Source organism: Pavona decussata, unplaced genomic scaffold (genome assembly GCF_977016875.1).
Source record: "Pavona decussata unplaced genomic scaffold, jaPavDecu1.1 SCAFFOLD_174, whole genome shotgun sequence".
NCBI classification, from domain to species: Eukaryota; Metazoa; Cnidaria; class Anthozoa; order Scleractinia; family Agariciidae; genus Pavona; species Pavona decussata.
Window position 1 is genome coordinate 1,686,623 of NW_028145585.1, and position 23,142 is coordinate 1,709,764.

General features: G+C 39.4%; 2 protein-coding genes across 7 annotated transcripts in view; one reads left to right on the plus strand and one right to left on the minus strand.

Moving 5' to 3' along the window:
- The window catches only part of LOC146463921 (uncharacterized), a 33,559-nt gene that overhangs the window by 2,633 nt on the left and 7,784 nt on the right, over nucleotides 1-23,142 (minus strand). For 2 of the 4 annotated variants that reach the window (XM_085083924.1, XM_085083923.1), the window contains exons 1-7: nucleotides 6,753-7,037; nucleotides 6,007-6,209; nucleotides 5,664-5,728; nucleotides 5,279-5,410; nucleotides 2,695-3,217; nucleotides 1,117-1,365; nucleotides 35-197 (exon numbers count right to left, since the gene is read on the minus strand). In XM_085083924.1, the coding sequence (XP_084940050.1) occupies nucleotides 35-197; nucleotides 1,117-1,365; nucleotides 2,695-3,217; nucleotides 5,279-5,410; nucleotides 5,664-5,728; nucleotides 6,007-6,209; nucleotides 6,753-6,848 (1,431 nt within the window). In that variant the 5' untranslated portion in view covers nucleotides 6,849-7,037. Of the gene's footprint in view, nucleotides 1-34; nucleotides 198-1,116; nucleotides 1,366-2,694; nucleotides 3,218-5,278; nucleotides 5,411-5,663; nucleotides 5,729-6,006; nucleotides 6,210-6,752; nucleotides 7,038-23,142 lie in introns of those variants that run through there. The other 2 variants (XM_085083926.1, XM_085083925.1) reach the window with 1 other exon arrangement.
- Nucleotides 14,852-23,142, plus strand: part of LOC146463922 (uncharacterized) — a 34,505-nt gene continuing 26,214 nt past the window's right edge. For 2 of the 3 annotated variants that reach the window (XM_085083892.1, XM_085083894.1), the window contains exon 1: nucleotides 18,456-18,708. In XM_085083892.1, coding sequence (XP_084940018.1) covers nucleotides 18,540-18,708 — 169 coding nt within the window. In that variant the 5' untranslated portion in view covers nucleotides 18,456-18,539. Of the gene's footprint in view, nucleotides 15,009-18,455; nucleotides 18,709-23,142 lie in introns of those variants that run through there. The other variant, XM_085083896.1, reaches the window with a different exon arrangement.

The window sequence follows — 23,142 nt, forward strand, 5'->3', positions numbered from 1 at the left end:
TATAAGTATTATACCCTGTTGATCTGGTACAAACCTGATGTAGTTTGGGTATAATAGGCGGATCCTGTTTCAGCAGTGCATTGCGCAGGAACACCATATAGTAGACTGTCCGGTAGAAAGCTGTGGCCTTGTCCATACTTGGGTCCATGCATGGTATTACTGACTTGAAGAATTCTGCTGCCTTGGTGATGCGTATTCTGTTCACAGAAAAGTATATACGTCAACAAAATTGCATTTGGGTAGATGGGCGTCTGGCTCTGTTCCGGTACATAATAGAATACACCAGAATAACAGGGCTGAGTTGCTCGAAGCATGGTTAGTGCTAACCATTGGTTAAGAGGTATTAAAACCTATAGGTTGTTATGGTATTTAACCCGGGTTAGCGCTAACAATGCTTCGAGCAACTGGGCCCAGGTAGGGAAATCCATGACCATCTTACGTACCCTGCTAGGAGAGAAAGCCTGCAGACGATCGATACCTTCTCCATTTGAGAAGTAGGTATCGTCCGGCATTGTTCCGAGCGTAAAATAATAGGAAAAAGTCAATGACTTTCTCTACCCAGCTAGAAGAGCTTTTCCATTATATTTTTGTCACTTCTGTGTCCTTCTGCACCACACCAGTTAACCATCAAGCAAGGAGGTAGTACGAGTCCCCTAAAAACGACTGCTTGGGAAGCTACCATCGAACTACAGAAAGACGTTATGCGAGTTTGGCCATTTATACCAACATTATATTTGTTTATGTTTTATTCGTCTGGTTGATTGCTACGATTAGCAATGGCCAAAGTGTCTGATGTGTTCGTCAAGTGGGCCGACACTTATCTAACGAATCTACGTCCTGAAGATGGATGGAGTTTCGTCTAAAACATGTTTACTCTAAGAAAGTGGTAACCTTCACAAGAATCTTGGAATGCAATGTCGTGCGAAGATTACACGGTGTAACCTTTACAAGTCAATACAACTTAGTTAGGCATTTGAAAAACGTTGGGGAAAATGTTGATAGTTAACCTCGGAACACGTTTGGTAAGTCATTAAAGTCATATACCACAACTGTAAGTGAACCTTGAACTGAGGAAACTGCACGGCTAAATTAAACACTCATTGAGTCAAAGCTGACCTTCTATGCCTTTCCTTAGAGTTGTGTCTGTCCACTGAACTAGCATTAGGATCGTCCGCCAGAGCTTCCCTGTAGCTATCAAGCTCTAGGAAATAAGGCTTCTTTGCTAACAGGCTCGCAGGCATTGGGCTCTTGCTATCATTCAGTGACTCGAAATCTGCCGCCTCTGACATGGCTGCCATGGCAAGTTTCTGACGCTCTGATGCTGACGATCGCCGAGTTTTTCTCGATCGTGTTGGTTTGGAGGCTCTGCAGAGCACAGTAGACACACACTCAAGATCTGTGTACGAGCACTACTTTCGAATTTCTAAACAGGTAATTTCAGAGAGCGAAACCGGGGCTCTTGGAACGAGACATGACATTAGCGAGCCCACGAGCTATCCAGGGCGGCTGAAGGAAGAGTGGGGTAAATATACACGATTCCTGATTGGCTATAACCAGTCTCTTGTGAGTTTCGCATTATAAAGGATCAAAACACGAAATTAAAAAAATCGAGTTAAAACACAAGTCAACGCTGGTCACACGATGATATCTCTTCCCTCTGCCGTTTTTATGCGTAAGCTCACTAATCTAAGAATCGCATTTACGGCAAACGGCAAACGTGAGATTCGCGTTTATGTTTTCTTGAAAAAATTAGTACAAAGATGAAAATAGTGCAAACTAATTCGGGCCATTTGATGCTAACGAAAAACTACTCAATTTGACAGAGAAACTGAAAACAGCAGACGGCAAATATAGGATAAACATGGTCACGTGGTCATATCTCACGTTTGTCGTTTGCCGTAAACGTCATTCTTAACCTCTCAAATGTCTGAAGCGTGTACGAGATAGATAGTAAACCGGGCAAAACACGCGAGCCCGATAATAGCCTCCCTCAAGGAGACGAGACACAACGGAGGCATTTTTCGCGCGCTTGTGTGTTTCCCTCGCTCTGCTATCCCTTAGAAAAACAAGGGACTATACTACTCGAACTGTTCACTGAGTTTGAAAAGTCGCACTAGTTCTCAGGCTCCTACTGTTACTCCCAAACGAAGAGCGCAGTTCCTTACTATAGTCCACATTTCTATATCTTGACATGTCAAATTGACGAAAGGGAAAATCTCAAGACTTAATAAGAGAGTACTTTTGGTCATCCTGGAGGGTCAAGGACGAGGAAAAACGAACACGAGATATATTGCTATAGGGCTTTTCTGATTTGCAAATGGCCTTTCCACGAACACCTGTTACTGTTTAACTGTGGCTCAACTGCTGGAAACTTTTAAGACGATTGAATCATTTTGTTTGTTTTGGCTTTTTCATACGATCCTGTCTCCAGATACAAGGTAAGTTTGCAAGACGGAGAAGAGAACGTAAATGATGGCTACTGCTATTGAGGGTAGACATCTGCGCCCGGGAAATTTTTGGGAGGTGAACGGTTTCCCGAGGTTTCGCCCGTTCCTCTCCGAAAAAGGATTATAAACTCTTATCCCTTTGGTCTGAAATAGCAAAACTCTAGAAAACGTTTTGACCACTGGTCTGAAATAGGTTTTGTTATTTGGGTCTTAAAAAGAACGGAAATTGTAAGAGTCCAAATCTTACCTTGTCTCTTCAGACTGAGGAGACTGAAGAGCCGTGAACTTGCTGAACGTGGCATCACCTTGGATATTTGCGAGATCACCTCCTTCCACCACCTGAATAGCATTCAACAGAGTCTCTATGCCAGGAAGTACTGGTTCAGTGTTTTCCTGAGAATTTGAGCACAAAGTCGGGGCTGGCCCCGGGTTCGGCACAAGCCGTGTCAGTGGCTCGCTCAAACATGGTTCAGTTGTTGTACTCTGCTCTACAGCTTCACTTTGAATCTTTTGTGATCCGCAGCTGGCCATCTGCTCATAAATCTGTGATCCATTTGCAGCAGTCATCACTTGCATCTGAGTAGGGCTTAGCCTTGTTGGAATTTCAGTTGGCGTAGAATTTGTCGCACTCTGCTGAAACGGTCCAGGGAATCCTGCTCCAGGGAGGTGATGAAATGGTATCGAAGGCAGAGCAGCTGAGTTGTAATGTGGGATGGTACTCCAGGTCGTCTGGACGGCTGGCAATGGCAGCATTGACATACCTGGGTCACCTTTAAAACACCATTCAAACAACACCGTCAAAATTATCAGTACTTTGGAGTCAAAGGGTGTATTGATTGCAGGGGAGGGGGTATTCAAGGTTAAACAAATCTAGGCCTTCGAACCATCCCTCCCCCCCAATCCTCACCCTTCCTCTGCCTCTCCTTCCTGACTAGGGAAACCACAACCTGTCACTATTATTACTTTCATCAGCAGAAGTTGCAAGGGGACTATTTACTGATTTACAGTATAAACATCTTTTCCAAATTTATCAAGCTTGAAAGTTAGTCTCATATCTTGGGAGTTGGATATCTAGTGGGACCAAAGTTCTTTTCCTTTTACCCCTGCTATCAAAGAACAAATTCTCCTATCTTGACCTCGTACTTTTCTTACAAAAGTACTGGGGAGAAGTTACTAAAATATCAAGAAAATTCACCTTTGGTGATCATATCCTTTATTCTCATGACCTCAGAGGTTGAATTATTAGCATTGATATTACAAAGAAATTGATACTAATATTGATATTACAAATACCCAAAGTGGCTTCTAAAATGTGTGCAGCAACATTGTAGCTGAGCATTTTACTGAGTGCTCGCTCATATCTACACCGACTTGTGTAGCTTGAAATAACAGGCCACAGCTTTGCATTGAGGTCACTGTTGAGTTATTGGGCTTACTGAAAACATATGCTTTAGTGGGCCACACATGTTTCATGTTCAACGCCATGTTTAATGGCCCATGAACCCTTGTGGGTGTAGAGTCTATGAATACACCTCATGTAAGCTAACACAACAGTCACATGACTTTGTTTTTGTCCCACAAGGAAATGTAGAGGGTAATGCTCTGAATGAAATAATACGATTTTCATTTAGAAACTTGCACTCCTTTGGAAATTTTTCATTTGTCAGGTCATGTGACTGGAATTGATTTCTTTAAATTATAAGTATATGAATAACATCTTTTCAAAAGCAAATTTTGCAAACTGACATCAAGAAAACCTTTAATAAATGCTGTGGTATTGTTCATATAATATTTCTTGCTAAAAGGCTGTCATAATTGACAGGCATTTAGCAATGATAATATCAGGTTGCAGTTTTGGCTTTTGTGTTGGAAGACAAAGTCATGCACTCCAACATGGCAACCATAAAGGTCCTAATTTGTTGAAAACTCAAATTGCCATAAAAGGTCTTTCATGTTGATTTCGTTTTTTAATTTCGCATCTACTATAATTTTGGTGGGCTCTTCTGTTTAAAGTAACATTCATTGTTTGTGGGAGAATGGGTAATGACCTCTTAGTGCAAAAGGCCTATCTATGAACATTTTCTGCATATTTTTGTAAAATCATTTTATGTTCAGCTGTTGTTGGGTCTGCCCAGAAAACCATGTGAATTGAGCCACGCTCTAAGGTGCAAAGATTTTTGAAATCAGGTCAAACCATTGCAATTCACTTATGAAGTCTTATGAAGTCTTTGTTAAATCAGTCACAACATACATGTGACTTTACAATCAATAACCAATCATATCCAGAGTGTGAGATCGGATGTCAGCATTAATTAATACAAGGCACCTCTGGCTGCCACCTCAGTCCATATGTGATCTCACTCCACCCTCCCCAGACCAACAGACACAAAGACCAGACCACAACACCGGGAACTACGTCCCCTACTCTTTATGAACAGTAAGTGGGTTCTTTAACATCCCACAGAGTTATTACGAACAAGGGTTGTGAGACGGAACCTAAGGCTTATCGTCCTTATCCAAGAAGACTAGAAAGTCTAACCCTTTGCTGTTGTCATTACAAAGGCAGCACTTTCTCCTCAGTTATTTAAAGACCCTGAGTGGTGGTCTGGCCGGGGTTTGAACCCACGACCTCCCGCACAGTACAACCTCCCACAATGTACTTTCCGTACATTACTGTCAACGGTTTGCAAAAATTATAATCTGGAGGATTTTAAACAGCATAAGTTATTATTTCAGTTAATATTGAGTCTTGTAAACAAATATGTAGCCTTCAGTGTTTAACATTATTATCAGTTAACTGTACTCTGACAGATAACAAAAATTATTCTTACCAAATATATGACAGGATTGTCCAATGATGTGATTAAGAGCAGATATTAAATCTGCCTCCAGTTTTTCGGAGTTTGTTGTCCTATGGATGGCCTCCTGGATTTCATTTGTACCCAACATGTGAAGGGTGCTGTCTGTTTAAAACAACGGAACAATATTTATAGGTAACAAAAAAAAATTGTGAAATCCAAGAGCTTATAAACCGAATTGACAACAACATTACAATAATGTTGGTGTCCTGACAGCACAAGAATAAAGTACCGGCCTTCATTATAATCTAGAAACAGCATTCTAATGCATTATATTTACAGGAGGGTAATGGGCTCCTGATATTTATTATTCTGAAGGTTCTCTTTAAGATCCTTAAAGAAGATCTTGGAAATGTACCTGGTAAAATTGGAGCAGATGAAATGACAATCACAGGAGTCCCATAATTCATTCCATCAGCAGACCTGTGTGAGCAATTCATTTGTTAATTTTACTGACCTGACAAAGCTAACACTACTGTTATATAAAAATAGCACAGTTAAAGTTACCAAATTAAAAAAAAAAACACTTCCTTTCCAGCACAACTAATTTGAGGAAATAATAAATCCACATTTTTGATAGTCTACAATACAAATTCTAATCATGAATCATTCAAATGAAAACAGGACTTATCCAGTCGTCAGTCTATTGCAAAATAAAGAAAACTTGAATGATATTTTGAGCAACAAAGATTTTCACAGACCTGACTTTTCTGATCAGCACAGGATCATTATCTGGCAAAATAATTACAGCAAACCGTGAATGCCTGCTGTGCATAAGAGCTTCGCTTGGGCTCCTAACAACCACCGGGATGATACCGCGATAGAATAGATACTGAGATACTCTGGACAGCAACTGCTGTTCATCAGGTGGCAGGGCTAACATGCATAGCTCTGAATTATAAACCTGGAAAAAATTAAATTGGAAATGTTGCAATTCCACAATAATTGATGTAACTTACAGTACTCTTAAATGTGTCAAGGAATCATGTCAATAATATCCAACAGGAGTTTTTGTCAAGCTAAACAACGTGTAGCTGATAGAAGCCACTATTAATAATAAGCTTAAAAATCAGCTTTCCTCCCATTTTTTTGGCTCAAGATTAACACAATCTCCAATAGGACCAATAGTAATCCTGGTTCAAACTAGAACGAGAGTCGCTCCGAGTTGACGAGGGTCACAGTGACGCCGCCGTATGACCTGCAGCACTCACGCGCTAATCAACGCTCGTGCGCTAGATCAAAGAGTCTGAATCTGCTCGAATTTTTTTAGTGGAATCCGCAAAAACGTAGATGTGTGCTCTTTTTAGACTCTCACTCGATCTAAGAGGGTGAGCTCTAGGCAATTTTTTCTCTCGTTTAACCCGGGTTTTTAAACTAAAGCCTACATCAAAGCGTAGCGTAGTCTGCGTAGAAATAAAATCGATTAAATCCTATCACATAAGGCTACCTTTGCAACATTTCTCTGTTGATTCTCTCCTCCGCGGAAAACTGGAGTTAACTCAACGAAATCTTTCGGTGAGTCCGGAGCTGTTGGAGAGGACATTATAAGTCAAAATGCCTCGCAATTTTACCATGGATAAGAAAAATCCACGATCAAACGTAAAGACGAGCTGACGAATCAATAACATTCGACATGTAACGTCGGCAATAACTCTCGCAAGAAAGAAGATTGTTGTTTTGAAATACGTCATGTTTGTCTTCCCGAGAATCGCCATTTTCTTTTTCTTAATTTGACCGACAAGGGCCTGGATCCGAAAGAACAACGGAGAGGGCCTGGCAGTTCCTGGCAGTTATTCGAAGTGAATTCAAACTTTGATAAAATTCTAGAATTCGTTCGATTATATAAACGTCTCTGGATTCACATGTTTTGGTTTTAAACTGTGGGCGTAAAGCATCGGAAAGCTGAACAACGAAGCAAAAGCTACGAAGTTGTTGAAGGAAAGGAATTGACGAGTACTGCCAAAAAAGGTAAGTTTAAGTTACGGAAACATATTTTTCTTGCCGTAGAATATCCTAGATGTGCTCTTTGCGCAAACGAAAACGTTTTTGCACAAACATTTTTTTCGTCCACGAGAAACAAAATATTTTTCTGATTCTTTCTAGAAACTGTGAGGTTGTTTTCGTTCCCAGTTAACGGCAATAGCTTCCGCAACCGAATGTTGTTCGCTTGCGGGGGTCAAAGTATAGCCTGATTCAGAAGTTCCAGTGGCCGCGATTGACCTGGACCGTCTGATCGAAGGAATCTGTTTTAGAATCTTCCTAATAGGCCTTAAAATAGTTCGCGGGAAAAAATACAGGGAAATGTATCGAAAGTTCAAAACACGACTGGACGCTTTCTGGCACAGCTACATCCCTCCAATTTTTTTTCTCAAAATCCTTTTCCTAGTGCCAAAAGTTTCCAATTCATGAATTTTTCAGAAGCGATATTTTATGAAAATTATTTGACATCGGATTTCCATACAAACACTATTTAATATTTCAAGATGTGTTTGCCTACTTGTCAAAATGGCGTCGAAAACCGTGATAAAGCCTATTTTAAAACTGAAAGCCTAAGTTTAAACTCTTATTGTTATTCAAAGACTGACACAATGCACAAATTAACCTTATAAGGATCATAGATTACTGTAAATTTGTTCGGTTTTCTTGGATACATTCATTTTTGAATTGTTCTCACTTTTCAAATATACAACATTAACAATGTGCTTAAAAGACAATTATTTTGAAACCTTTCTAATTTTCATACAAGGTCCGTTACTTTTTGGTTGAGACGGGACGAAACCTGTTGAATTTATTATGTCAAGGAAGTCAAAACTGTGGACAATTTTATTAGAGCACCTGAATTTCCATCCATCCATTCATTCACTCAATCACTCACGCACTCACTCACTCAACTCACTCACTCACTCACTCATTCACTCATTCACTCACTCACTCACTCACTCACTCATTCACTCACTCACTCACTCACTCACTCACTCATTCAGACAGCCATTCATTCAGTCAGTCATTCATTCATTCATTCATTTATTCATTCATTCATTCATTCATTCACTCACTCACTCACTGACTGACTCACTCATTCTGTCACTCACTCACTCACTGACTCAATCATTCACTCACTCACTGACTCACTCATTCACTCACTCACTCACTCATTCACTCACTCACTCACTCATTCACTCACTCACTCACTCACTGACTCACTCATTCACTCACTCACTCACTCATTCACTCACTCACTCACTCATTCACTCATTCACTCACTCACTCACTCATTCAGTCACTCATTCATTCATTCATTCATTCATTCATTCATTCATTCATTCATTCATTCATTCATTCATTCAGTCAGTCAGTCAGTCAGTCAGTCAGTCAGTCAGTCAGTCAGTCATTTACTTACCGTTTTGACGTTAAATTACGTTGTACACGTTTTATCGCCCTTGCAGGATAGACAAAAAGTTAACAGACTGCAACTATTCTTAAAGGGTACTCCTCCAAAACCGTTTAAGTTGGGATATACTGCGCAGCTTTAAAACCCTAAAGTCAAACGTTTCATGAAACCAAAATATTCAGCCTGGCTCTTACTATATACAATACATCTAATAACGCAAGAATTAGACCGTGGTAGCCAAATATTAAATCATGGGATTTAAGATCCAACGGTCGATAGTTCAGTCAAACTTGGTGTCTGCAATTGTCTTATTCAGCGTTAGACAAGAATTTAGTCCACTCCACCGATTACTTTGGAATAAAAACTAACAAAGTGCTGGGGCATCCTGTCATTCAGAAGTGCTTTTATTCAATGGTCGGTTTGCCAGTTTGTAGTTATGCTAAGTGTCACGGCTATAATGTTTCTTATTGTTTTGACGATTTATTCCTCATACACAGCAAGATACTTGACAGACAAAATATTGTAAATCAAACCGACGACATTCGTTTACTGATAATCTCGACTTGCAACTAAACCCACAGGCGTACGTTCACCTTTTCTTGGCACATAGGTAAGCTACAACCCAAATGAAAAAGCACCAAGACGAACTTGAAACTTGGGCTTGATAGGTGCGAGCAATTTTTAATTTGCAAGGGCAGTCAATTAAGTCTAATAACGAAAGGAGCTCCTTCTTTTTCAAAAAAGCCTGTTGAAACAATCAATGTCGCGGGAGTTCCTTGACAAAGCTAAACTCCTCCCCTCTAATTAACCTCAATTACATCTCTGCTTCGGCAATGTGGAACAAGAGGAAGAAATTGGTCGAGTATGTCTCGCAGCAATTGTTCCTGCCTTCCATTCAAATTATTTGGTCATTTATAATTATTTGTTTACCATACGATTCACTTGGCATACCAAAATTCAATTGTCAATCGATCGTAGATAAAATGGCCCTTCTAACGGTTTAATCTATTGCGGTTATTACAACAATAGGAAGGTAGATTGCATACTCCAGGGATACTATACTGCAAGATAAAGCGGACGGGAATCGTATATATAGTTGCCGACCATTTCTTTCAATTAAGCCACAGACTACGCCTAGACAATACCCGTAATTGCATGATGGATTGTGATTTCATTGTCGGTCGCGTGCTGTGTTTCCAAACAAACAAAAACAAAACAGGTTGAATTTTTAGCGCTTGTGAGCGTTTCGTACCACAGATAACCTCATATAATATGATATTCATCTAGGGCCGAGTATTTTTTAATTCAAGCCGGTTACGTTTTGTTCTCAGAGAATCCTGAACAGCTTTTCCAAACCCACGTAAAATAGATTCGGTGTTGCGCATTTTTGAGGTAATGCAACTGTGATGATTCAGTTAACGTTGCGATTAAAGTGCTGATACCTAAAAATAAATTCTCTTGTCCGAAACTAAATCACGACCAACCGGGCGGTCGTTTGTGCAACATCTGTTGCAAAGAGACAAAGAAATATAGTTGGAAGATTCAGTGAAGGAGGAAACAGCCATGAGACTAAAACTATAACGTCCTGTTACTCAACAAACACTGCTGAAGGAGTTTTAAACCAGTTTTTGCGACCGTGCGTTAAGCAATTATAAGACGGACCGGTAGTTTTGGGGGGCTGTTCCGATCCGCCAATGACGCATTGTTGTCGAAAGCTCCGCCCCAGTAATTAAGGCAGACGACCAACTATTGCCGCAATTTCCTCTTGTTCACCGCAGAATCGGCCGATCAACAACAAGTTCTCGTGTTTTTAAAGCATCAAGTGGAGTTATCTTAGCAATTTGCGAGGTAAGTGACAGTTTTCCAATGCCGGCTGCAGTATATATCTGAGCATATAGCCCTTTTGTGTATTCCAGTGCGGTTATTTTGATGTTTTCCGGTGAAGTCTTTACGTAAGATGAGAGTATTTTTACAGTCTAAGTACTTTTACGCAAGAAAATGAAAACAAAAAATACATTCATAGCATTTCTGGGTATGACAGAACCTTTAGTGCAATATCCGTTTAAGCCAGGGTCTCATCTCCAGTAATACGGCTGAGATTGAGATAAAGAGGTGGACTGATCTTTCGTTAGCCTTGTAGACGTTGTACTGCGTACCTTTCCTAAACCAGAGAATTTCAGTTCATGGCCTGTATGTTGAGTGGGCAAAGTAAGCTCCCTATTGGGCTGAGCGGTTTCAGCTTGCTCCCAGGCAGATACACTTCTAAGCAAATGTTAAAACTATCTTGTGCAGGATAATAAACATGAATACACAAAAAAGTACTGCTGAATGCCGACACACTTCAGGATTTCATACCAACTTGTACACGGCGAAACCTAACAGTACAACAGAAAACAGTGCTGCTCGATAATTTTTTCAACAGCATTTACCAAAGGCTCAAATTTAGAACCACCCTTGTATACATGTAGCATAATAAACAGCACCACAAGAAAGCACTGCTCCGTCTCTTTTAGATACAAATATTCACACTCAACGGATTTCATCCACTGACTCAAACATTACGACCACCTTGTACAACATGGACATTTCCTCCCGGAAAGTATTGATCAGTGGACTCCATTTGGTAGGATTTCATCCACAGAATGAAATGTTTACACAGCCACCTTCTGCAGCATTCTGATGTGCCGAGTGTTCTAATGCGGTGGCAGGCACTTCGGTGGCCAAATTTAAGATTATCCGTATTTTTAACGCCATTCGAGTGTTTTCTTATTTACATTTCATTTTAACTGCCTTTTTCACACCATCTCCAGACTTAACACTCGAATTAACCTCTATTATCACAGATTAGTGACGCAAAAGGTGCAAAACGTCGATAAACTCGTCGAAAAGTGATGTAATTTTTGACTTGTGGGTCTTTAGATAGATTCCGGTTGATTTCTATTCAAACGTAAGCTACTGCGCAGTTCGTTATTTTCTTTTGGTACTGTTCAGCGTGATAATGACATTATCCTGTGCAATGAGATTGTCAAGTTCTCAGTCCGTGGTTGAAACTCTAAAGTACAGTGATTACATGTTTTCAATTAGCGCAATACTGAATTACAAATTGGCGCTGCGTCACACCTCCCTTACAGAATTTTGCCTTGAAGACAGCCCATAGATGGTCCTACTGAACAGCTTTTTTAAATCTTAATTCTTCTTTTTTGTTAGGACAGACTACAGACTTTATGTAGTTCCACTACAAATTTTATCTACCTGTCCACAAGAATACTTTGTAAAAAGTGCAACTTAATTACTACATGCGAATCGAAAATTTATCTTTTCAGTCAGTAAAACTTGTTACACCGCCAGTTTTCATTACTGTTCAGTGATTCTCAGCCCAGTACAGTGTCGTGTGTGAAGTGCAATAATATTTTGGCGCACCGGCCTAACAGTCAAACCGGCTAAATTCACAAGTCTGCCAAGTTGCCCCACCGGACCTCATTATGTGAGACTATTTTTCAGACCGATTTCCAGAAATAAGCCCTCACAGTTGCATGGCTCTGTATGATGAAATCGGTATGGCTTTTCAGCCATTAGTCTGTAATTTTTGCTACCATCGTCAGCATTCTTCAGTCTTCAATTTGGCAATGAATGAATGTTTCAATCGTAACAGTCTCTATATAGCAAAATACTGTGTGAACTTCAACGAAGTTAACCGACGTTTATTGTAACTCACCGGGGCAATTCCAAAAGGAAATAGTCACTCAGGTTTTTCCAAGGTATTGAATCAAACGAGCGTTCACTAAAAGGCTAATACCCTGTGCAGATGGCCCCGTCAATTATCACGGCTTTACAAGGCAGAAATTAGCCAGGATATATGGTAATTGACCTTCACAGAATAGCGTGAGGCATAGAGTTTTATGTAGAAGTTTACGGCCGCAAATTAGTCTGGTTGATGTTTAAGGAGTACTGACTAGATCAATGTTGAACCAGGAAAGGTATTTTAAAGTAAAGATTGATATTTTCCAGAGAGGTTTCGTTGTTGCCATACTAGTTCAGAAGTTGGTCATTTCCTTCAACTGTTTTATATCTGTTGCGGAATTTTTTTTTTTTGGCTGGAACTATTTTTGCAGATCGCAAAATGAACAAATAAATAATAAAATGCAAAAATAAACTATAAAGAATTGAAAAATTGTCAAATACTTGTGAATTGTTCGTGGCTAGTCTGACGCGGCGTTTCGTCTCGGCCAAGAGACTCTTCAGAGACCTTCAGAATTTGTAGGCAAAAATTGTCAAATACTTGTGAATTGTTCGTGGCTAGTCTGACGCGGCGTTTCGTCTCGGCCAAGAGACTCTTCAGAGACCTTCAGAATTTGTAGCCTCTCGTCTTAGCCAGTCTAGTTGACGCAGTGTAAAATCGATGTAAAAATAGTGTTAAACTACTATAAAACACGGCAATTCGAAATAGATTTCGTCAGCTTCGAGGTTCTTCAGTCGTCCGCCATGAAACACTGAATTAAAAAAAAAAACACGATATTTCAATCATTCTGCCACACAGCTTTATCGTCTTGTCCAGATGATTGAGGAGTTGTAATCATTTGAAATTCGTTACGGTTTTTCTCAGTTTTCAAGACGTGTATTTCATTACTTCTCAATTCCTTGTTGAAATGTTGAAAGCATTATAGAACCATGTGTGAAGAACCAACACGAATTCCTCTTCTGCTCTCTCAACTCGCCTGTTTCACCTTTTTTTGATTAGTTAATTGTTCCAGTTTTGCCATGCGATGCCTACCCTCTGTCAGCTAAAAACTATTATCGAACAACGCAAAAAATAAATAAAAACGCCTTCCAAATTGAATTCAATACACAAAAGAAGGTTGAAAATATTGCTTTTACAGGCATCAGGTAAAATTTAGTTGGGTCCAGGTTTGTTGGATCACTGAAAGCGCCCATTTTGAATCACTCGGCAGCCGTCAGTTGAAGTGAAAGAGATAATTGTACTGTTGGTTAGACCTTAGGGGAAAAAGGTGTTTTCGTAAAAACGCCAACAAAATTTGTTTGGCTAAAATAACTTTTCAACAAAATCTTTTTAATTGGAGTAAGCTAAGAAGCAACACTACAACCAAAGTAAATAAATTATCTCGTTAGCACTTTGCAATATGTTTTGACATTTTTAGATCTCCCACAATCCTTCAGTTCCGGAATACTTGATCGCGTTCTATATGTGACAAGCTGACTTCCTGTCTTGTCATTACGTCGTAAATCAACAGCACTTCCTTGCTGCCAAGTATTCATATCGAACTCCCCGCAGACCGTATGTTGAGCAAGTGAAAGGAGATGGAAAATCTCGTTGAATTATAGCCTCAGAAGGATTCGACACGACGCAAAAATCAATTATCCGAAGACAGATTCTGTTATAAAGTTAAATATGACTCCCAGACTGCGAGAGTTCAGCAGATGCTGTTCGCATGCGGAGTGTCAAATGTTCTGCCCATCCCAGAAGTGCTATATGATCTTCTCATGGCGCTATTTATGATACTAATAAGAGTGATTAGAGGTGACACGATAAGTGAACAATTTTCAAACTTGACAGCCGGCGAATGGTTCATTGTATCAAAATTGCTAAATACAGTCAAACGTGTAGCGCTTTTCTTTTGGAGATAATTTCTTGTAGGGATACCACTTGACAAGGAAAAGACTATTTACAGCGGGTGTCTAAATAAAACAGATTTAATGATTAAAACAAGTGAGTTCTGAAGGGGTATTGGTTTATAACGCCTTTGTGCGGTCACTCCAAATGTTCAAATACGAACTCTGATTGGTTCGTGGCTGTCAGATTTCTCAAACGTTATCCTCTAGTACACTTCACAGAGGTGTTTGGGGCCGGAATAATAACGCGTCCGGGGTTTTCATCGTTTTAAGTTTTTGCATCAAACCAGCGCCGGTCAAAAGGAAAATAAGATTGGAACAAATTAGTTTACAGTTTATGATGAAGTATTTCTTTGTATCGTGAAAGGTCGGAAGGTCTCTGCTAACTAGCTTAAGATGTCATATTCTCGTATATCAAATTCTGCCCAACCTTGACACATGTCAGGTAAGCGTTGACACATGCGGCGGAAAGCAACACCAAAAACCTTTCCCTACATGCCGGTCATTGCTCTGTTATCTGTTGCATGCCGCCGCTACAAAGTGCTCATTCGAGAGTATATAAGCATCGTCTATTGTTTGTATTCTAATTTCAGATTAAACACCGGCCAAACGATTTCATGAACATGGGACCGTCCTGTGTGCGGATGGCTATCGCCTCTTTGTTCCTCCTGCACATTTTCAGAGGTAAGTACCTTTATCTTTTTCTCTCTAAACGTAAATATGTAATCCGAGCAAGCCAATATAATATCTGCTTGTATTGACCGCCCCTTGTTCGGGGTCGTAAATCTTCGATTGATTTATGCGAAAACTTCAGCGCAGTTTAACCCAAAGCTATAAATCACTCTAAGATATTTCCTCTCGTGCTAGCGGATCTTAATAGCCTTGAAAACGCTTCGCTGAGGGGGCGAAAACAGGGCGAAATTATTCTGTAGCGCCTGGCGAGCGGTGAGAGAACAATAAGCGCGTGTTGGAGCTGTCTGTCTAGATACCGGTAACTCTGAACGCAAGTTTCGCTTGAGAATATCAAGGCTGTATAGCGAACCCAGTGGTGTTTGAAGACTTAGGAAGTATTAGGAAAGAAAAGGAGAGAGATTTGAAGAGTCGAAGGTGTAAAATTGACATATGTGTGAGAATGAGTTATGGTGTCCGGAATGTGGTCTGAAAGCCGGGAAACGTGTTTTGCAAAGATACATGCAACTGCGAGGCTATCTTACGCGTTTAAAATCCATGGTCAGTTTATTGACCCTTTCTCTAGCTGGTGACAATAATTTTAGTCATTGCATGTACGAAAAGCGGTTTATTTTGCGCGGATTCTCAAAAGGATTTAACAAGCTCCGTGCAAGAACTCATGTGGTGCTTCGAGTCGTTCTTACTTCATTTTTCACTTTTCTGTCACAAACGACTCCAATTTTCGGCGTCATACGTTGATTATGAATAATATTTGAATTGGCCCGTAAACGCCGTCCAATCCAGGTCGCTTCTCCGGAAGAATTAGTCGGGGAAACGTTTTTATCGCGAAAAGAAAAGCACTGCGTCTCCCTCGATTACAAAGGGCTGCAAAAAGGTGACAAAAATTAACGAAGAGGCACAGAGGCGCCTTCTCCGGATGTGGCTGGCTTTTTCTCGAATGCCTCTAGTCCCTCCAGCAAAGAAGAATTTGGCATTTTCTTTCTGCTTCACTTAGGCCATTAAGCTGTTCGACGTTGGGTGGACTGCATTGAAGCGAAGATTTGTTTTTTGTCAGCACTTTAGACTTTTCTCTGGCGATTAGCAAATAAGTTGTAATCAAGCTGAGCTTGATGGTTCAGTTCGCTACTGGGTCTGTTCGTTCCGACATCCGTGCTTTTGGAAACCATTTAATCCTGCTTTAAAGTTCATTTCCACAGAGAATAATTCTTAGAGAATTCACCTTCGCCGAATCTTAAAAATGCACAGTTAGGGCATTTTGCGACAGCGTTTAAGTTTTAGCACATCAAAGATGTAAAGAGGATACAGTCCATTGGTCCTTGAGAAGTTAGCGGGTTTAGATGGATTTCCAAGTGAGGTGTTAACTCATCAAGAAAAAGTTTCGTTGTAATTATGGTTATAAAAGTTTAAAGTGACTAAAGATGAACGCGTTCGTGGACCGCATCATCCGAAAACCATATGCCGAAAGCAAACATTTCTATCCACAGTTTGTCGTTGAACTCTAGGTTAAAACTACTACGGATGTCGGGTAAGAAAAACAATTCGATGATCGCTTTTTTAGCCTTTCTCGCGAGAAAATTACACACGACTTATGAAGTTGAGTGTATAGTTATTGTTATTGATTTAACGGAGAATGGAACAGTTGTAAATTGACTTATTAATTTGCTTTAGCCGAAGCAATGCGCTTTAATGCGAATTTGGTTTTCGATTCATTGCCCTATTGTTGCATTTCGCAAAAATAAACGCCATCTTATAAATTATAGTAGACTAACAATCTCTATCTAGGACTGGTTATTCTGGACCTTTAGCTGTCAGGAGTAGAAACCTGTTTCTCTTGAACACAATTTTACCAGCATGTATCGCCAGCTATTTCCAACGTTTTTTTGTATTGTATAATTTTGTGCTTTTGATACAATAATTTGAGCTTTTGAGTGTTTTGTCTGATGGCTGACTGCTAATCCCTAACTATCCGTGTAACTGAACAAGGAATTAAGTAAAAAAAAAAACTAAAACACTTAACTCCAAACATGCAATAGTAACAATCTCTTAAAATATTTTACGTTAAAGTTTTTGTCCACATCGAATTAAGGATTCAATCTTGAAAAAATCAGTAATCTTGAATTTAACTCAGATTTTCCAAAGAAACTTGCATTCAAAATTCAGACTTTCGAAGGACATTTTCGCTTCTCGCTTAAGTTGTTATTTTAATTGTTTATAAGCAGGTCTAGATTTGCCAGTGTACATATCTGTTTAGCTTAATTAAGAATTGATGTTTTGGATGAATCATCCCTTTGATTGTACAGTAAAAGACGCATAAAAACAAAATGAAATTACAGTGCACGCAAGCAAAACGTTACCGGATTTCCATCCCAGTTTGCAGCGAGTGTTGTTTTGGTTTCCAAGTAATTTTTTTAGGTGAAAAAGATTTACAGTCCTGAGCAATAAATCATAAATCAACGGGATGTTTTCGGTACCTTGTTAGAGTGGACAAAGGTTAAGCTTAGGATTAGTCGGTGTTGTGCGCGCGAGGAGATTCAATTATGTTACTGGCGCTTGGTGACTCGTTCGCGTTTTTTTTCTCGTATGCAGACTACATACTTTTTGAAAAAAAAACCTTAATTGCCTTTTGGAAGTTAGTATCAACTCTTGTCAGCTCTCTAGTTAGCATTTTCTCCTCCCAGGCTAGAGTTTCGCTGATAAGTACGTCAGTAAGTGTCTACCAGTGCACTCTGAGTACAATACAGATTGTAAATTTGATAGCTCGTCCGGCCTCCTTGATACAGATATACCAGTAGATATAGCACGCATTGACAGTTCGACTCTTGCATTGTCTGTTGTAAAGTCAATTTTCGTCATCTTGAAAATCGCTCTTGCGGAATTAATGCCTGATGAAATGCTTTGGTGAAAAGGGCTGGATTCCCACACAACGGGTTTGAGATTTTTCTTAGTCGACGCAACTTGCCAATGATCAATTTGACTTGGTACTATTTTTAGGTTTTCGCACTCTCAAATCCTTTTGTTCACCCAAATCGTGGACGATCTAATTAATCAAAAATCCATTACTCCTTGTAAAAAGAACAAAAATTTCCATTAGTGCGTTTAAGTGTGAACTCATTTGCAACATGGTGTTAAAAGTTTTTTTTTTTTCATTCGTTCCTTGTTTCACTTTACTAACATTGCGATCCTGATCAGAAATCTCGTCAAGTGATCCCTTTATTTTGGTTCCGTTTGCCGTTAATTTTTTTCCTCGGCTTTTCAAAGATTAACCAAGTTTTTAAAAGAGAAAATTCCGGTAAAGTAATCCAGGTCGGAAGTGAATTTGACAAGCAAAGGCGTTCGCGCGTATTTCGATCCGATGACGCGCACGTTACGTAGCGAAACTATTTAATTCATTTCCTCTTCTGACTGGTGTTACTCCAGTAAACTTTATTCGCCGTCGCCGCGTAACATAGCAAGACCTGGGCGACCCGACCTCACAGTTTATACCAGTCGTTACAAGTCCGCAAATTCGTGAAGGTTTTAGTCAGAATGCGAAGTCTTAAAGTCTACCACAAAATGGCTGAGGACAAAGGACAATGTTATGTGCCGATACATCACCGTATATGCCTTGGAGTTGCTTTGCTGTTTCTGCTGTTATTGGTCATTATCGCAGCAGTAGTTTGTGTACATATTTTTCGCCCATCCGGCGAGCTATTAGGTAAGTTTGCTGTTCATTTGATGGTCTCTTACAGCTGTCTTTTGCTTTTCGATTTTTTTTATATATATGTCTCTTCGTCTGAGTTACACCAGGCGATATACTTCGAAGGGTTTTCTTCATGTAAAGTCTTCCTCAAAGTGTGAGCTTAACAGCACCTAGCCGACCTACATTTCGCCCAGTTACAATTTCAAGTAATAGAACTTAGGTTAATCTTTTAGGCCTAAAATTTCGTTATATAGCTTGAACCATGCATCCTTGAATTGATTTGAATAAGACAGATAAGGAGTTCTCCGACTCGCATATTTTATCATCGAGTCTTTTTAAAATAGATTACAATTTCTGTTACTTCCTCTAAATTCTGTTTTAAAGAGGGTCGTCTTACAACGTGTTCTCGTCGCAAATGGGTTTCGTTTTATGGGTTAATCGCCCAATTCTTATCCTTGCGTGCTTCGAGGTTGTTTTAATGTTTGGAAGAAGATATTTATAGGGAGTGTTGTTTTGTTTTTGGTCAAACAGAGGAAGAACTATAAAGCACTCGCCGTTAATGGCTGTCGCGCCACAAAAATGAACTTGCTAATCACGTGCATTTTGCTTTCGCAAATGGTTTTCCTAGAGAATACTACACTAAAAGCAACTTAACTTGTTAAAAGCCCTTCCTAAATTCTTTCTTTTGTTTCAAAGGTATGCTTTCTATTTCTTATGGGCACTCAAAGGTGTGAAATTATGATGTGGGTGAAAATTCTGACGCAAAAAGGGATTATTCCATTACGATTATCAGGATTGCAAAGTTTCTCTTTATTCAATCTACTGAAATAATTTAATGGGCGCTTTGAAGTAATGTTTCGACGCTTTTAAACGCTTGTTTCAAAGGCGTTCAACTCGCTTTCGTTATTCGAGTGTGTTTGATTTGGAGTGACGGGTGGCACCAATGTAAACAGATGGTGAAGGTTATAATCCTTTCTTCACAATGGAACATTTTTATGGGCGCATTATGTCACTGATAAATATGATTCGTGTGTTGATATTTTAAAAACAACCCGATCTTAACCCTTAAAGTGTTTCGTTATTCGGGAAAACACATTTCAAGCCTTGATTTAAATTCATTAGCGTAAAGTTGTTGTTACAATGAAATCACATGTGGTTTATAATCCTTCCCTTTTACAGTTCCTACGATCCATTATGTCGCTGTCAAATTTGAACGCGTTTGTAGATATTTGACAGTCAGCCTGATTACTGACTTAGCTTTATGCTGAAACATTACTTTTGTTGAGATAACATCAAAGGAGGCTTTTGTCTTGATTGTACAACCAAATGGTAAAATCATTATTCTTCTTGGATTTCCAACCTTGAACATTACTGACCATTACATAGGAAAACGTTTTGCGGTTTCTTTCAAGCCGCCCCGAAGTGGTACACACGTCACGTCTGTCTTAAATATTCAAGCACTTGTATAAATATATTTGCATTTGCCCTTTACTCTAATCTTATGGGGCTACGACCTTTTGATTCCGGTTCGTTGCCCTTTTCACTTTTTAAAAACTGAACTAAAACACCAAGACCTTTTCGGGCCAAATCGCCGCGGGTGTTTTTGACGGAAATTCCAGTAACATTGTGCTATGTTTTTAAACAGAACAATGGCTTCTTTGCTGCGTGTGGTTTACATTCTTCGCTGTTTACAGGAAACGAAAATCAATTTGCCATCCATCATCTTTAATTTCTGACAGGCGAAAATTGCTTAAACATTGTAGACCGGTGGAACTATTTCTGAAAGTTCTCGTGTTTTCGGAAGGAACATTTGTCCAAAATTTTACAGAATTCGTTCGAACTTGAAGCCCATTGAAATAGCTTCCAACTCCTTGACAAAGGTTCTGTTGTAATTGGAGACGTATCTCTCTTGGTGATGTCGCAATATGGTGTTATTCGGCGTGCAGTAATTTTACTTGTTTCGACCAGGGGCAGCAGGGGAAGTGTATCTACATGTTCTCATTAATCATATGCGGCGCCGGGGCTGTTTTATGGTTGGCATTCCTACGCGTACACCATTACGAAAATGTACAGCAGTAGTGAGACAAACGAAATCATTTTATACTTACACCACTAAAAGAAACAACTGTAAAGTCAGGGGGTACCGATCCATTCATCTCCTTCTGCCATCTCGTAAAACATGGCTACAAGTATTTACTTACTCAATTTTGCTTTAGCATGTGTGAAGTATGTTTTAGAGGGTTAAACAGCAGGCAAAGACCAATTCTGGGTAACCTAGTGCAAATTTTCCTCACATTAACAAATACCATACATGTATAATTCAAAGATATTAATATTGAGATAAATAAATTTAAAGAGACAATTAGTTTCATGTTTTACTTGTAACTGTCGTGAATAAGTTGAGGACTATCCTCTTGGTGAAATGAACCCAATGAAAAAGAAGCCTTCAGCTTAATACTATCAAAAGGGCTTGGTCTCGGAAATAAATTGGAGATGTCTTGAATGAAAAAAAGGAGGAAAATGCTCTTTGTCCAAAAGGTATGAAAGATGAATACATGTATTTCTTTAAGCTAAGAATCAAAGCATAACACAACATGAAACACATGATTCAGACAGCGAGGAAAGAAATAGAACAGACACAAGAGCCTCTTCAAAAAGCAGAAAGATCGTTCGGAGGGCACTCAGTTCACGAGACTAGAACTGTGAATGAACTGTTTTGGTAAAAAAAAAATTGCACTCAGATTGGCACAAATGCTGTTTCACAGTGTTTCTTGATGCAGAATTCTGGTAACGTAGTTCAATAAGATAAGATAAATAAGATATTTTAACAGGGAGCCCACGTCACAAAATGTGGTTTTCAGTGAGGCCCAGCATAAATCTAACGTACGAATACAAAAAAAATTTCAAATATAGCTATCTAAAAAATAAAAAGTAAAAACGATAAAATCGATAAAAGAGTCTACATGTTTCTAATAAGACGTCTAAAAACTAAGAAATTGGAAATGTTCCTAATCTTATGCCGTCTGGGAGAGCGTTCCAGTCATCATCTACCGCATGACAAATAAAGCGATGCTGTCCCCATGAGCGCTTTGATTGTGGTTTACAGATGTTATTACTAAAACGAGTGTTATAATCATGGATGTCTTTAAAAATGATTAGAACTACTACGCTATATTTCAAAACTGCCTTTATCTGTGAAAGATTCTAGTGAAAGAGACATGAAGCAATGACTATGTCCAAGTTCAATTAAAACCGAGGCAATGTGGCGAAAGAAAGAACTCCGGCTTTCAATACTAGAAGAAGGTCAGTTTAAGGATCCATACCAAAAGAAGTAAAGCTGTCTCTTCCCCTCACGCTGGGATATAGTAGTACGTTCTTCTGAAGTAAATATAAAGACAGGTGCAAACATGTTCAGCTCTCTCTTGCGCTGTATTTCGTAGAGAACGCCAACCACTTTTATATTCGAAATGAAAAAAGGCAGCTGAAAACGTCTCTTTTTAAAGAGAACACGAGAAAAGCTTTAAGCTCGTGAAGTACCTTTAGGCGTCGAAAAAAGGGCAGATACAGTAATTTTATCGTTTTTGCTTTAATCCACAAAAAGATATTCCAAAGAGATAAATTACGAGAAAGAAGTGATTAAAAAGAGTCAAAAAAGCTTAATAGTGATCGACATTCTCTTTGTGCTTATCTGTACTTTACAGTATACCCGCTCTGGGCCTCAAATGGCAGTGAAAACTGGGCTACCTGTTGGAAGCGTACAGAAGCATATTTTTGTCATTGGGAACTCCTTCAAATTTCCTCCCTAGTCTAACAGCAGCCAAGCAGGAAACACGATTTAAGATTTCCAAGATAACTTGCTCTAAAGCTTCCTTCCTCTAGTTTATTGCGGTTACACACAGTCTGATTTCTGGTTAGTAGGTGTATCACGAAAAAATTCATTCAATTCCACTAGAAAGGCGCCGGTTCGACGGACCAAAGACGCGCGAGCTCTGGAAACAAGTTTAGTTGAGCCTCGTTCTGGAGCATGTTTGTGATATGAAAGTGTTGTTCACTTCTCTTTGCTGTCGACTGAGTCCAATTCCCTTTTGGTATCCACTTCAATCGTCTTCACTTTACACTCTATACACTCTTCTAGCGCTTGCCAGTATTTCACTTATGTTTTTCGATAATTATGAATAATTATTAGTGCCGGATTCCGAGTTTGTGTCAACAGAATCGACTGCAAGTAGGATCGAGCAAAAGCTCTTATTTTCCTCTGACCTATCTGGAAGGAAACTCTTACTAGTCTGACTTAACAAACGACCTATCACCTTGCTGAGGTTTTACGCTAGGAAATCTTGTAGAATTAAATTTAACTGTCTGAAATATTTCACTAAGGCGGTAGCAAATTAAATCAGGTGGGATTTTCTAAAAACTTCAAAAGCCTGAAAGTTGTGATGACAATGGTCC